The 16,712-nt window shown below is 42.9% G+C and overlaps 1 protein-coding gene across 1 annotated transcript in view; it reads left to right on the plus strand.

Annotated features, from left to right (window-relative positions):
- The window catches only part of HYDIN (HYDIN, axonemal central pair apparatus protein), a 434,530-nt gene that overhangs the window by 373,273 nt on the left and 44,545 nt on the right, over positions 1-16,712 (plus strand). The window contains exons 69-76 of the mRNA XM_011962106.1: positions 484-581; positions 1,417-1,624; positions 2,765-2,977; positions 3,459-3,597; positions 5,769-5,934; positions 8,718-8,865; positions 13,287-13,494; positions 13,983-14,204. Coding sequence (XP_011817496.1) covers positions 484-581; positions 1,417-1,624; positions 2,765-2,977; positions 3,459-3,597; positions 5,769-5,934; positions 8,718-8,865; positions 13,287-13,494; positions 13,983-14,204 — 1,402 coding nt within the window. The remainder of the gene's footprint in view (positions 1-483; positions 582-1,416; positions 1,625-2,764; positions 2,978-3,458; positions 3,598-5,768; positions 5,935-8,717; positions 8,866-13,286; positions 13,495-13,982; positions 14,205-16,712) is intronic.

Below are 16,712 nucleotides of genomic sequence, written 5' to 3' on the forward strand. Positions count from 1 at the left end.
GCCTCCAGTGAGCTGCCTGCCTTGGCCTCTGAAAGTGCTGGAATTACAGGTGTGAACCACCCCGCCTGGCCAGGGACATTGTTTCTGATGGGAGGCGATTCAGAAAGGGAGGGCCTGTAGAATTTGTTCCTGGGGGAGGTGCTGTCATGTGTAATAGATTTTGTTTCTTCTCTCATGGGGGTTTAGGATTACTGCGATGCATGCTGAGAGCTCATTGCACAGGATGTTGGAAGAATGCAAAATGCTTTTAAGTGCTAAATATCTTTTATATTTGTACTTTTAATCACTATGTATATATTTTATTGTTCGAGTATATCATATGCATGATTTCTGATAAAATTACTTAAAATGTGCCTTTTAAAAAAGATTTAAGAAACAAAGTAACATGACTTCAAAAGGTTAAGTACAGTATAGATGATGTGCAGCCAGGATCAAAACCACCTGCAGCACATTTCTCACATCTGCTCCCTGATTGATTTGCAGGTTTGATGTGATTAATTCAGGACATGTGCAGCTGGAATTCAGCTGGGTCTCAGAAGATAACTCAAAGGTAGTCAGCTTTGCAAAACCAGATCACCAAGGTAAATTTAATGACAGGTAAAACCCAGGGCCTGGCCTGAGTCACCAATTAGAAGAGCCTTGTTCATGGAGAGGCCAGCACTGCTCAGAGGGTCTCCTAAGTAGCTAAAGAAAAGCAAAGCAGAGACCTTGTGGTGTCTGCAGAGCCAAATGGGCCTGAGGGACTCCAAAACTTATTTCCACCCTCCTGGAGTCTGGACTCTGTCCCCACACAAGGCCGATGCCCCATCTCAAGATAACTAGGAATCTTGTCTCTTAGGTCTTAACTTTGTGGGAGATTATAGATCACTTGGAGAAACTGTTGAAAGTTATTAATCATTTTCCCAGGAAGATACACACACATACCCAAGGTCTCAGTTGGTACATATGAAGCACTAGAAAAGGGCCCAACACTTGGTAGGCATGTTGTTGTTGTTGTTGTTGTCGTTATTATTATTATTATTATTATTATTTCAACTTTGGAGATGCACAGAGCTTTCGAATGGGCCCTTATCCATGGGTCCCCAGATTGTAAAGCCCTACTTTAGAGCAATGATTCTCCAAAAAACATGTTCACAGCCCATTATTCTGGGGCACAAACATCTTCTTGACCCACCCCCTTGAACCAAAAGGAAACGAATTTGAAAACCCTGTGGAATAAATAGAACCATTTTTCATGAGTCTCCTGTAAGCTGTATGAGCAATTCCCTACCTCTAGTGCCCAAGGTTAAGTACAGCTGCAAAAAAAGGTGAGTCCACCATATCCACAGAGGGCCCCTAAGGACCTGTGAGTGGGCTGCCTTCCACCTGCCTCTCACTGCAAATGCAGAATATCGCCCACTCCCTGTCTGTCCCCAGGTTCAGCTCAAAAAGATCAGCTTAGTCAGGGCACGATGCACACAAGCAGCACCCTGGACAGCGCCACGGACCACTGGACCGAGGGTTCCCCACAGCCCTTCTCTGTGGAGCCCTCCTCGGGAATCGTGCCCGTGGGGAAGACTCAGAAGTTCAAAGTGAAATTCTCCCCGTTGGACATTGGAGACTTCGAGAGCAACCTTTACTGCCAGTAAGAAAATGTGCTCGCCACAACACCCTTCTTGGCAGGCACAAATCTCTGTGGCTCTTATCCCCTCTTCTGTCCAACCGCTGCCACCATCCTTTCTGACCCTTGATCCCTGCACAGCCCCAAATTATCCCTTTTCCCTTTGGAAGGATCTAAAGGGTCCACCCTTTAGAGAACAAAGAGAATTTGGTCTTTGTCCTGCTCATCAACCTCTCCAGATGCTTCCCCTGCTTACTTTCCCCATCCCAGTTGCATGGAGGATTCCACTGAGCAACAGACTGGTGACAGCTAGGTGGGTTTCGGTCCTTGTGCAAGCATGAACTTGGGAAAGCTTTCTTGTACCTTCTCTGAGACTCAGTTTCCTCCTACAGAAAATGTAAATGTAATACCTTCCTGGTGGGATTGTGGGGAAAGTTAAATGAGTTGATTCAGATTAAGAGCTCACAACAGTGCCTGGCACACAGCAAGCACAACAGCCATTAGGTGGTGGTGATGCTGGTGGTGGTGGTGGTCATGGGATTGGTGGACCTGGTACATAGCACTGAGAGAAAATGACATCTGACAATGAAAGTCCCTGATGTGGTACTTGCTCCCAGGAAAGCTTGAAGGAGTACAGTCACCTTATAGAAAAATCCTGTGGGCTGTGGCCCAGGGTGGCAGAAACCTAAGGGAGCTGCTGGAGCCTCCTTGACCCCCTGCAGTCATACCACTGAGACCCCTCCCACACCTAGGCCACCTCAGCTTGGTCCTGGAGCTGAGCATCTGCTCATATCCAGTTCACCTTCTCTAAGGAGCTCAGGATACTTTTTTAGGATTTCCAGGTCACTTTCCGTATCCCACTAAATGCCTGTGAGAAAGACCAGAGGGTAAGACTGTGCTCATTTTGCAGCAGGAATATTTTCTCAACATTGATGGGGGAAATAACCTGCAGCCTTACTTAGGTACACAGAAGGAGCCAAATTCAGGCTGCTTATGCTCAGCCCACTCATGCGTTCAAGGCACTGAGTGATGCTATTGACCAAGACACACCCAGCCTCTGCTCCCATAGAGCTCACAATCTAGCGGATATAATACGCATTTCCAACTAAGAAAGCAACAACTGATGACAAAATAAAACAAATAAAAATAACCTTATCCTCTCAGGATTCCCAACCTGCCACCTGGAGAGCAAGGTCCGGTCCTGGTAGCAAAAGGGCGGAGCACCTTGCCCATCTGCCATTTTGATCTGAAAGACTCAGACTACATCAGTGGCCATCAGCGCAGCCCAGAGCTCCGAGGGTCCAGTGTGGGAGCTCTAGATCCAAACACCCGGGTGATTGAGTTCACTACTGTGGGCATAGGAGGAAAGAATCTCCGGTGAGTTGCTTAGGTTTGCATTGATTAAATTCACGTCAGTCCTAAAGAACTCTAGAAGAATTCAGATAGATGACCTAGACCTATTCCTATAAGCAGGCTTGATATCCTGGGGTTTGACCTGAGTTTTAGAGGTTTGACTTTAGAGTACCATTACATTAAGAAAGCTGAATTCTGTCTCCTTAGTTTTGCCACTGAGGAAAATATGGAAGACACAAAAGTATAATCCCTGACCACCTCCTTAACCACAGAGGATCACTGGCACAGTTGTGCCCTTGGCAGCATTGTTATTCCAAAGTCCAGAACCCTACCCTGACGTGGATCACTAGAGGAGATGGAGTTTTCATTTCCACAGTAACGAAGTGCTCTGAACAGTTCTGCTTTCCAGATGGGGGACTGGGTTAGGCCCAGGTTCTAAGAAATATCTCTTAATCCTCAATCCTCTGTCCCACTCTCTTCTGTCAATTCTCCCCACCCTGGCCAGGACCTTTACAATCCTAAACCCAACCAATAGCACCTACTCCTTCTCCTGGATCTCTGAAGAAATTGAAAGTCTCCAGAACCCTGCAGCATTCACATGCCTTACAGAGAAGGGCTTCATCCACCCTGAAAAGAAAGCTGAGGTATGTGCAAATGAGAACCACTGAACCCAAGGCTTAGATCACTCTAGCCATTGCTGCTTAGAAAGTCTGCCATAGACAGTAAGTGGAATTAGGAAGAACTGCCTGAGGGTGTGTCAATCAACAAGTATTTAGTGAATGGCCGCCATATGCGTTGGGGAATCCTGATGACAAGACAGACCTGAGCTTTCTTGGGCTAGCCATGGAGAAGCAGAGAGCTCTAATATTTGCAATTTTTTAAAACAGAATATTTAAGCAGCAAAAGGTCACTGGACACCAATGCCTGGGGACCCTAGGACTCATACAGTAGCATAAAAAGTTATCTTTGTCAAAAGGACCAAAAATGGTGAAAGGAAACTGATGTGTTTTTACTTGGTTAGGCCAAAGGGCAAAGTAGAGTGGAGCCATGTCCCGTGACTTCGTCCTAAATGTTTACACAAATGATATGGGGCAGAATCAAAGAAATACAGACTTGCTGGCCAAAACAGATCTGTGAGCCCCATGTCCAGCCAGTTGCAGAGAATCTTGAAGACAGAAATAAATCTGTGAAACAAAAATTATGAATCCCAGTGCCCTCAGGAGGGTCACACAAATGAATAAAGCGGGCCAAGGAGACATTTGTGGGTAATACGGGGTACCAGGGCCACTGGCCTCAGTGCTTCTCTGGCAGATGGCCACTTTGCAGACAAGGGGGGCCATGGGGGCCAACTCACCCAAACTGTAGAAAAGACAAAATTCCAAATTTCCTTTTTTTTTGAGACGGAGTGTCACTGTCCCCCAGGCTGGAGTGCAATGGCGCAATCTTGGCTCACTGCAAGCTCCGCCTCCTGGGTTCACGCCATTCTCCTGCCTCAGCCTCCCGAGTAGCTGGGACTACAGGTGCCCGCCACCACGCCCAGCTAATTCTTTTGTATTTTTAGTACAGACGGGGTTTCACCGTGTTAGTCAGGATGGTCTCAATCTCCTGACCTCGTGATCCGCCCGTCTCGGCCTCCCAAAGTGCTGGGATTACGGCATGAGCCACCACGCCTGGCCAAAATTCCAAATTTCTATGTGAAGCTCCCTATTTTATATGCTGGTAGCTAGTTCAATTTTTTTTTTTTAACAATTCCCAAACCAAACAAAACGTATTTGTAGACTCTCCACCTGGTTTTGACCTCTGCATAATGTCAGTACCCAGGCCATCTAGTTAAATGTGATAAGGTCCAGGAGCTGGGCCCACCACAGACACAATCCTACCTGGATCATGGCCCTCACTTCAGCCCAGAAATGTTTCAAATGTGAGCTCAGTTCCAAGAGGCAAGTTCCAAAATCGATCATCCAAGGTCATGCTGGTCTTTGAGTGACAGTCGTATCATTGAGGTGACACATCTCCAGAGCACCTGCCTGAATTGTCCTGGCAGTGGTATGGACCATGCATGTTAACCTGTGTGGTTCTTTTTTGGCCAAATGCCATTATTCTTTCATTCAGTCCTGATTGGTTGATTGCAAAGATAGTCACTCAGGTTAGCTCAAAAAACAGACAGAACCAGGAGCAGCTTTTGAGGTTGGACTTTCCTCCTGGGGCTACGTGCTTCTCTCTTCCCATCTACCCCATTCTCTCCACTGACCAGTTTCTTTACTGTTGATTGATTGATTCTTCAGTTGCTTTGTAATATCACTTAGCAAGTTGGTTATGGCATGCCATGGCCCAGCTCACCTGCATGGTACCTTTTACCATCAGCTCCACTGCCAGCTGGCCTGGCCACTCATTTTCTAATTCCAAACTTCCGAGAGAGAAATCTGGCTGGCCCAGCCAATCATATTGTCTTTGGCTATGTGCCAAGCTCTTGACAAGTATGGGGATTGTCTTTCCTTGGGATGCTTACCAAGTCTTTGGTCCAGTCAGCTATGGCACAGCCATGCCATCCAAAGACATGGCACAAAACACGACAGCTTAGCCAGCAGAGGCTGTGGATGGGGGAGACTCCCTGAGAAGGACATGTGGGCAGGGCATATAGACATTGACATTTCTGGTACAGCCACACCTACATGCCCTTACATGGACTATAGAAAGGTAGCAATAACCTGGTAATGTCAACTTTCATGACCCTTATACTGACAAGTCTCCAGGGACACATGGAGTAAGCATACAGAAGTATCTCTCACCACTCTGTTCCAAATTGTCTTCTTAGGTCGTGTTCCAGTTCACACCTTTCCATCTGGGCATCACTGAATCATCATGGACCTTCCTAATCCCTGAGCACAACATCACAGTCCCTTTCCTGCTGGTAGGCAAAACTACTGACCCTCTCATCTCTCTGAACAAGTCACACCTCAACTTCAGCTCTCTCCTCATCGGTAAGGCTGCCTTGCTGGTATGTATTTAGAGTTGGCATGATCTAGGTAAGCTCATCAAGAGCTCCTGGAACAGCCTTGCATAAGAAACCTCTCCTGGTCCCTTCCAGAAGCATATCAGAGGGTCTCAATCAGTTTTTTAAAAGCCACGAAATATTTATCTCTCAATCTAATTTCCACCAAGTATCTTTTAAACCTACAATTAATAGCGTAAGGAAGTTTAGGAGCCTTGTTAAAGATCCTACTTGGCAGATTCCTTTAAGCCATGGGGTGACTGTTTATTTCTAGAGCCTCAAGTTGGCCCATCCTTCTTGCATTTGCCACCAGATTATGGGGAGTATCTGTCTGCTTCTTGGTCTGTGCTGCAGCAGTGGTCAGATTTCTCTCTCATCCTTTTATGCATTTATTTGGTTCAACAAATATCACTGAGTCTGTAGAATGGCCTCAGTACTTTTCTGTGGGCTGGGATTACACTAATGGATAAAGCCCAAAGTCCCTACCCTCCTGATGTTTACATTCTAAAAATAAGAAACAGGCTACCAAAAGAAACATAAGTAAACTATACACCATGTCAGATGGTAATACTTTAGAGAAGAGGACAGCAGGGTAGGGAGAATAAGGAAGGCCAGGAGGCAGTGGAAAGGTGACATTTAAGCAGAGGCCCGAAAGAAACAAAGGAAGTAATTGTCATGTCCCTTATAACCCCGTGTGTCTTTCCCATACTTGTGATATCTTCGCTCTGTGTATAAAATATAACTAAAGCCAGAGTATTTTTTAATAATATGTTAGATTTTTATTTATAAAATAATATTCTTTATAGTAAATACACTAATGTGGTGTTGCATAAGAAAAAGTTTAATCTCTCCACATTCATCCTATCTCATCTTTCTCTTTCAACCCCAAAGGAAAGCAGTGTTAACAGCTGAATGTGTATTTTACTGATACACATAAGTAGGTGGGAGGGGGAATTATGACATTTATTAAGATTTTGAACAAATAAGCAATGTAGCATAGATATAACAACTGTAAGACAGAGTTTAATCCAGGAATTCAACAGTGGTATGTTTCAATATAATCATTACATCAATAGATTAAAGAAGAACAACCATGTTATCATACTAATATACACTAAAAAGGCATTGCCAAAATTTAGCAGACATTCCCAACAAAAACTCTAATAGCAAAATGGACATTGATGGAAAAAAAGATTAACCAAAATCAAGAGGCAGATGTGATCCTGTAATAAACGACTAAAACTGCTTCAATTAAAATGAGGAATTAGGTGAGGGTGTTCATTATCACCATTATTATTGAACACTTGCTTAGAGACTTTAGCAAATATGACAAAACAAGAAAATGATTTGCATAAACATTGGGAAAAAAGGGGAAAAGTCATCTTGTTTTGCTTTTGCTGATGATTTTATACACATAAAACCACAAGAGACTCTAGAGAAAAAGCAAAACAAACTACTAGACTCAACAGAATAATTTGGTAAGGTGTGTGGATGCAAGACAAATATGCAAAAATAGTGTCTTCTTTTTTAGTACTAGCACCTAGAAACAGAAAACCAGGCTGGGCGCGGTGGCTCAAGCCTGTAATCCCAGCACTTTGGGAGGCCGAGATGGGTGGATCACAAGGTCAGGAGATCGAGACCATCCTGGCTAACATGGTGAAACTCCGTCTCTACTAAAAAATACAAAAAAACTAGCCGGGCGAGGTGGCGGGCGCCTGTAGTCCCAGCTACTTGGGAGGCTGAGGCGAGAGAATGGCTTGAACCCGGGAGGCAGCGGAGCTTGCAGTGAGCTGAGATCCGGCCACTGCACTCCAGCCTGGGCGACACAGTGAGACTCCGTCTCAAAAAAAAAAAAAAAAAGAAAAAGAAAAAAAGAGAAAACCAAAGAAAACATCCACTTAGTACTGGCAAAACCTATAAAATAGCTAAGGATAAATGTAACAAGACACACACAAGAAAAGACCTACATGAAGGAAACTATCATATCTGATTAAAATCCGCCCCAAACGAGATCTGATCATTTGTTAGTTCTCCTAAAATTAAACGTAAATTTAATCAAGTTCCAACTGGAATCCCAACTAGGGTTGCCAGATAAAATACAGGATGCATAGTTAAATTTTAATTTCAAATAACAATAATGTTGAGTATGTCCAAATATTGCACGGGACATATTTATACTAAAAAATTATTTGCTAAATCTGTCAACCAAATCCCAAAAGAATTGGAAGGGGAGAGAACTGGATAAAATGATTCTAAAGTTTATATGGGAAAATAAATGTGCTAGTAATAGCCAAGAGGAAAGCAAAAGATGATAGTGAGAGAATATGTATTAGTCAGAGCCCTGGGCAGGAAACTCATGCCAATACCCAAGGTCTATTTTCAAAGAATTGGATGCAAGGATTATTTACAGATACATGGGCAATTAAGGGGGTCAGCCAAGGAGAGTGAAGCCTCCATTAACAAATTCAGGAAGGCATGACAATTATTGGGTCTAAAGGAGCAAGGGAAGAAAACTGTGTCACCAGAATCCCAGGAGAGCTGTGACCAGGGCAGAGGAGCCACTCAGCAGAAGCAGGCAACTGATGAAGAAAGACATGGAATCCCCAAAAGGAGGAAGGTGACTTGTAGAGGAAAAGGAAAGAAGTGAGGTAGACAAAGGCGCAAGAGGTTGGGGAATGTCTTCTAAATGTCTTGCCTGTGGAGCGGTGTCTGCTGAGAGACTCCAGCAGGCATTCAGGAGGCCCCCACTGAGGGCTGGTGTTTCCTCCTCAGGCAGAGAAGCCAGGGAGACTGTGCAGATCATCAACAAGGAGGAGCAGGGGTTCGATTTTTCCTTCCAGGACAACTCCCGCTATTCTGAAGGTTTCAGCAACAGCCTGCTTGTATGTCCCGTGGAAGGCTGGATCCCACCACTGTCCAGGTAAACAAAAATGAAGATCTCATTTTGTTTGCATCCTCCCGACATGTCCAGGTCCCCAAGCCTGCCAGTGCTCACAGTGCCCCGTTTATATAAATTGCTTTCAACGCTAAGATTAGATCATAACAATTCCATCTCCATCCTACTTACTCCCTGATATCTGTTTTCCTGATGAATATGGAGCATTGAGAATTCTAAGCCCTTTATCTCAATATTTTCTCTTTGTATTCTTTTCCTTGCTATATTCACTGTATATGTGAATCCACAGTACAATATTCAGGCTTCCCTGGCAAATCTCTTTTTCAATTAAACTTTTAATTTTCAGGCCAGGCATGGTGGCTTATGCCTATAATCCCAGCACTTTGGGAGGCTGAGGCAGACAAATCACTTGAGGTTAGGAATTTGAGACCAGCCTGGCCAACATGGCAAAACCCAATTTCTATTAAAAATACAATAATTAAGGCTGAGGCAGGTAGATCATTTGAGGTCAGGAGTTCCAGACCAGCCAGGCCAACATGGTGAAACCCCGTCTCTACTAAAAATACCAAAATTAGCCAGGCGTGTTGGGGGACACCTGTAATCCCAGCTACTCTAGAGACTGAGGCAGGAGAATCGCTTGAACTCGGGAGGCATAGGTTGCAATGAGCTAAGATTGTACCACTGCACTCTGGCCAGGGTGACAAAAGCGAAACTCCCTCTCAAAAGATAAATAAACAAATACAGTAATTAGCCAGGTGACGTGGCACACACCTGTAATCCCAGCTACTTGGGAAGCTGAGGCATGAGAATCACTTGAACCCAGGAGATACAGGTTGCAGTGAGCTGAGATTGCACCACTGCACTCCAGCCCGGGCAATAGAGTGAGACTCTGTCTCAAAAAATAATAATAAAATTTAAAAATTTGAAATAATTGTAAATTCACATGTAGTTGTAAGAAATAATACAAAGACTGCCAGCACTTTGGGAGGCCAAGGTGGATGGATCACCTGAGGTCCGGAGTTTGAGACCAGCCTGGCCAACATGGTGAAACCCCATCTCCACTAAAAATACAAACATTAGCTGGGCATGGTGGCACATGCCTGTAATCCCAGCCACTCTGGAGGCTGAGGTAGGAGAATCGCTTGAACCTGGGAGGCGGAGGTTGCAGTGAGCCAAGATTACCTCACTGCACTCCAGAGCAAGACTTTGTCTCAAAAAAAAAGAAAGAAAGAAAGAAAGAAAAAAAAAAAGAACAAATAATACAAAGATATCTCTGTACTGTTTACCAAATTTCTTCCAAGGGTGACATCTTGCAAAGCTTCAGTAAAATGTCACAACCTGGTATTGACATTGACAGAATCAAGACACAGAACAGATCCCTCACCACGAGGATTCCTCGTGTGACCCTTTTGTTACCACACCCTTTTCCCTTCCCCCAAGCAACACCTCCTCACCCTCTGGAATCCAATACTTTCCTCTATGTCTATCATTTTTTCATTTCAGGAATGTTGTATTCACAGACGCATACATTCCTTTTGTGACTGGCTGTTTTCACTCATAATTCTCTGGACATACATCCAGGTAGTTTTGAGAGTTTCTTCCTTTTTGTGACTGACTACCGTTCCATAGTAGGGATACACCACAGTTAGTTTAACTATTCACCCACTGGAGGACATCTGGATTGTTCCCAGTTTGGGATGTTGTGAACAAAGCTTCTATAAACTTTCATGTACAGATTTTTGTGTGTCTTCATGTCACTGGGGAAGATGAGCAAGAGTGCGATTAATGGACATATGATAATGGCATGTTTCCAGAAAAAAAAGAAAAGAAAAGAAAAAACTGCCAAAATGCTTTCCAGACTGTCTGAACCATTTTACATTCCACCAGCTATCTCTGAATGTTCCAGAGTCTCCACAACATCACCAAAATTTGGTGTTGTCACAATTTTTTTGTTACTATTTTTAGACAGTGTCTCGCTCTGTTGCCCAGGCTGGAGTGCAGTGGTGTGATCTTGGCTCACTGCAACCCCCGCCTCCCAGGTTCAAGCAATTATCTTGCCTCAGCCTCCCGAGTAGCTAGGACTATAGGCACACACCACCATGCCCGGCTAATTTTTTTTTTTTTTTTGTATTTTTAGTAGAGACGGGGTTTCACCATGTTAGCCAGGCTGGACTCAAGCTCCTGACCTCAAGTGATCCACCCGCCTTGGCTTCCGAAAGTGCTGGGATTACAGGAATGAGCCACCACACCTGGCAACAATTTTTTATTTTAGCTTTCCTAATAGGTGTGTAGTGATATCTCATTGTAGTTTTAATTAGCATTTCCTAATGACTAACAATGTTGGGCATCTTTACATGTGCTTATTTTCCGTATGCCTGTTGTCAGGCCTGAGGGCCTCGTCCATCATTGTGAAGGGGAGTGCTAACCTTCTCTCCTTTCATACAACACGTGTGTGCTTATTTTCCTTCTATGGATCCTGAGTGAAATGTCTCCTCATGTCTCTTGCAAGTTTCCTGCTCAGCCTATTTGTTTTTATTGTTGAGTTTTGAGAGTTCTTTATATGTTTAGGTAGTGCTCCCTTGGTGGATACATGGTCTGCAAATATTTTCTCCCAATCTGTAGTTTGTCTTTTCCTCTTCTTAACAAGGTCATTCACAGAGCAAAACCTTTTATTCTTGATGAAGTCCAAATTATCTATTTGTCCTTTTATGGACTGTCCTTTTAGTGTTTGTTCTGTATCTCTGAATAGCCCTAGATTCAGAAAATGTCCTTCCATTATTTTTTCCATAAGTTGCATGGCTTTAAATTTCAGGTTGTAACCCCTATTTTATTAACTTGTAAGGTATGAGACTTCGGTCAAAGTTTTGTGGGTTTCCTTCAACTTTTATTTTAGATTCAAGGGATATGCATACAGGTTTTCTACTGGATTTACTGTATAGGTTTGGGGTATACATGGTTCCCTTCACCCAGGTACTGAGCTTAGTACCCAATCATTAGTTTTTCAACTCTTGCCTCCCTTCCTCCCCTCCCCCTAGTAATCCCCAGCTTCTGTTGTTGCCATCTTTATATCCATGCATACCTGATGTTTAGCTCCAACTTATAAATAAGAACATGAGGTATTTGGTTTTCTGTTCCTGTGTTAATTTGCTTAGGATAATGGCCTCCAGCTGCATCCATGTTGCAGCAAAGAATGACCTCATTCTTTTTGTGGCTGTGTAGTATTCTACGGTGTATATGTACCACATTTTCTTTATCCACTCTACAGTTGATGGGCACCTAGATTGAGTCCATGTCTTTGCTATTGTGAATAGTACTGCAATGAACATGAGAGTGCATGTGTCTTTTTGGTAGAATGACTTTGGGTTTTTTGGTTTTCTGGGTTTGTTTTGTTTTTTGTAATGAAATTGCTGTGTTGAATGATGGTTCTGTTTTAAGTTCTTAGAGAAATCTCCAAACTGCTTTCCACAGTGGCAGAAAGAGTTTACATTCCCACCAATAGTGTATAAGCATTCCCTTTTCTGCAGCCTCGCCAGGATCTGTTGTTTTTTACTTCTTAATCATAGCCATTCTGACTGGTGTGAGATGTTATCTCATTGTGGTTTTGACTTGCATTTCTCTGATGATTAGTAATGTGAAGCATTTCTTTATATGTTTGTTGGCCACTTTTCTGTTTCCTTTTGAGAAGTGTCTATTCATGTCTTTCACCCATTTTTTAATGAGGTTACTTGTTTTTTGCTTGTTCAATTGTTTAAGTTCTTTAGAGACTCTGGATATTAGACCTGTGTCAAATGCATAGTTTCCAAATAATTCCTCCCATTCTGTAGGTTGCGTTTTTTCTCTGTTTATAGTTTCTTTTTCTATGCAGAAACTTTTTTCCTTTCTTTTTTTTTTTTGCGGGATTAATTGGGTCCCACTTGTCAATTTTTGTTTTTATTGCAAGTGCTTTTGAGGACTCAGTCATAAATTCTTTCCCAAGGCTGATGTCTGCAATAGTGTTTCCTAGGTTTTCTTCTAGTATTCTTACAGTTTGAGGTCTTACATCTAAACCTATGATCCATCTTGAGTTAATATTTGTATATGGTGAAAAATAACGGTCCTATTTTATTCTTCTGGCTTATGGCTAGCCAGCTATCCCAGCATCATTTATTGAACAGGGAATCCTTTCCTTGTTGCTCATTTTTGTGACTTTTTCAAAGATCAGATGATTGTAGGTGTGTAGCTTTATTTCTGGGATCTCTATCTTTTTCCATTGGTCTGTGTGTCTGTTTTTATGCTAGGACCATGCTGTTTTGGTTACTATAGCCACAAATCTTAAAATCTCATCATAATTTGAAGTTATGTTTCCTTTTCCTCATAATGAATCTGCTAATTCAGTAGACTCATATTTTTTAAGGTTTTAACAAATTGGCCTAGTCAGGTAATCTGCTGTTTTGTTCCCCAACCAGGTTCCCAATTGATATTTTCTTCACACCAAAGCAGGAAGGAGATGTGAACTTTAATTTGATCTGCAATGTGAAAAAGAAAGTCCACCCTCTGACATTAAATGTCAAGGCCGAGGGCTACACTATGAATGCAGAGATTAAGTGCAAGGACAGGACAGGCTCCATCACTCTGTTGACTCCCAACCAGACTAACATTGTCAACTTCTATGAGGTAAAGGTGTAAGAAGACCTTGCTATCTATCTCAGCTTCCATTTTGACTGGGGAAAGTAGTAAAAATGAATGTGAGCTGAGTCTTTCTGCTTCAAATGCCAGAGAGACCAGGAAAGCAGAAACACTCCAAGAGCAGCTCTATCCCCAGAATGTATGTAGATATGATGCAAATGCTTTTCTTATTTTGTTTTCAGGGGGATGGAGAGATGGTGGGGAGGGGAAATGGTGCTTGTGTTAGATATACAGGAACTACCTGTATTTGACTACCAACAAAGGTCTAAGAACTAAATTGCCACTTTGCTCTATGAGATATTGAGAGAACCCCAACACTTAGTAGCTCTTGCTGGAATATCTGACTCCATTAAGCTAAAGATAGTCATCTGCCATCCTTATTTCCCAAAGGATATTTTTCATCAACATGTTACAAATGCTGACCCCAGACAAAGGAACTATGGTTTGCATTCACTGCTCTGTTCTCTGTCTCCTAGGTGGAGTTAAATGAATGTGTGCAGTGTGAATTCAACTTTATCAACACTGGAAAGTTCACCTTCAGCTTCCAGGCAGAGCTGTGTGGCTCCAAAGCCTTGCTGCAGTACTTGGAATTTTCACCCATCGACAGCACTGTGGATGTAGGGCAGAGTGTACATGCCACCCTGTCTTTTCAACCATTAAAGAAGTGTGTCTTGACAGACCTGGAACTCAGAATCAAGGTGAGTCCATTTAACATTGTCCAAACTCCAAAAGTACTCTCAGCATGCTGCCTTGGCAGGTTGATTCTCCTGTGTGTTCTTTGTCTTCTCCACATGTTCAGAAGCTCCTAGAGGGTAGCTGTGTTGGACACAGCCTCACAATGTCTAGTACAAAGGCTTCATCAATGGTTAGGTGGCTGGGGAGTAAGTGTGGATTGAAAAGCAGTTATAGGCCGGGCGCGGTGGCTCAAGCCTGTAATCCCAGCTACTTGGGAAGCTGAGGCATGAGAATCACTTGAACCCAGGAGATACAGGTTGCAGTGAGCTGAGATTGCACCACTGCACTCCAGCCCGGGCAATAGAGTGAGACTCTGTCTCAAAAAATAATAATAAAATTTAAAAATTTGAAATAATTGTAAATTCACATGTAGTTGTAAGAAATAATACAAAGACTGCCAGCACTTTGGGAGGCCAAGGTGGATGGATCACCTGAGGTCCGGAGTTTGAGACCAGCCTGGCCAACATGGTGAAACCCCATCTCCACTAAAAATACAAACATTAGCTGGGCATGGTGGCACATGCCTGTAATCCCAGCCACTCTGGAGGCTGAGGTAGGAGAATCGCTTGAACCTGGGAGGCGGAGGTTGCAGTGAGCCAAGATTACCTCACTGCACTCCAGAGCAAGACTTTGTCTCAAAAAAAAAGAAAGAAAGAAAGAAAGAAAAAAAAAAAGAACAAATAATACAAAGATATCTCTGTACTGTTTACCAAATTTCTTCCAAGGGTGACATCTTGCAAAGCTTCAGTAAAATGTCACAACCTGGTATTGACATTGACAGAATCAAGACACAGAACAGATCCCTCACCACGAGGATTCCTCGTGTGACCCTTTTGTTACCACACCCTTTTCCCTTCCCCCAAGCAACACCTCCTCACCCTCTGGAATCCAATACTTTCCTCTATGTCTATCATTTTTTCATTTCAGGAATGTTGTATTCACAGACGCATACATTCCTTTTGTGACTGGCTGTTTTCACTCATAATTCTCTGGACATACATCCAGGTAGTTTTGAGAGTTTCTTCCTTTTTGTGACTGACTACCGTTCCATAGTAGGGATACACCACAGTTAGTTTAACTATTCACCCACTGGAGGACATCTGGATTGTTCCCAGTTTGGGATGTTGTGAACAAAGCTTCTATAAACTTTCATGTACAGATTTTTGTGTGTCTTCATGTCACTGGGGAAGATGAGCAAGAGTGCGATTAATGGACATATGATAATGGCATGTTTCCAGAAAAAAAAGAAAAGAAAAGAAAAAACTGCCAAAATGCTTTCCAGACTGTCTGAACCATTTTACATTCCACCAGCTATCTCTGAATGTTCCAGAGTCTCCACAACATCACCAAAATTTGGTGTTGTCACAATTTTTTTGTTACTATTTTTAGACAGTGTCTCGCTCTGTTGCCCAGGCTGGAGTGCAGTGGTGTGATCTTGGCTCACTGCAACCCCCGCCTCCCAGGTTCAAGCAATTATCTTGCCTCAGCCTCCCGAGTAGCTAGGACTATAGGCACACACCACCATGCCCGGCTAATTTTTTTTTTTTTTTTGTATTTTTAGTAGAGACGGGGTTTCACCATGTTAGCCAGGCTGGACTCAAGCTCCTGACCTCAAGTGATCCACCCGCCTTGGCTTCCGAAAGTGCTGGGATTACAGGAATGAGCCACCACACCTGGCAACAATTTTTTATTTTAGCTTTCCTAATAGGTGTGTAGTGATATCTCATTGTAGTTTTAATTAGCATTTCCTAATGACTAACAATGTTGGGCATCTTTACATGTGCTTATTTTCCGTATGCCTGTTGTCAGGCCTGAGGGCCTCGTCCATCATTGTGAAGGGGAGTGCTAACCTTCTCTCCTTTCATACAACACGTGTGTGCTTATTTTCCTTCTATGGATCCTGAGTGAAATGTCTCCTCATGTCTCTTGCAAGTTTCCTGCTCAGCCTATTTGTTTTTATTGTTGAGTTTTGAGAGTTCTTTATATGTTTAGGTAGTGCTCCCTTGGTGGATACATGGTCTGCAAATATTTTCTCCCAATCTGTAGTTTGTCTTTTCCTCTTCTTAACAAGGTCATTCACAGAGCAAAACCTTTTATTCTTGATGAAGTCCAAATTATCTATTTGTCCTTTTATGGACTGTCCTTTTAGTGTTTGTTCTGTATCTCTGAATAGCCCTAGATTCAGAAAATGTCCTTCCATTATTTTTTCCATAAGTTGCATGGCTTTAAATTTCAGGTTGTAACCCCTATTTTATTAACTTGTAAGGTATGAGACTTCGGTCAAAGTTTTGTGGGTTTCCTTCAACTTTTATTTTAGATTCAAGGGATATGCATACAGGTTTTCTACTGGATTTACTGTATAGGTTTGGGGTATACATGGTTCCCTTCACCCAGGTACTGAGCTTAGTACCCAATCATTAGTTTTTCAACTCTTGCCTCCCTTCCTCCCCTCCCCCTAGTAATCCCCAGCT

This window comes from Colobus angolensis, unplaced genomic scaffold (genome assembly GCF_000951035.1).
Source record: "Colobus angolensis palliatus isolate OR3802 unplaced genomic scaffold, Cang.pa_1.0 Scaffold116, whole genome shotgun sequence".
Classification (NCBI taxonomy): domain Eukaryota; kingdom Metazoa; phylum Chordata; class Mammalia; order Primates; family Cercopithecidae; genus Colobus; species Colobus angolensis.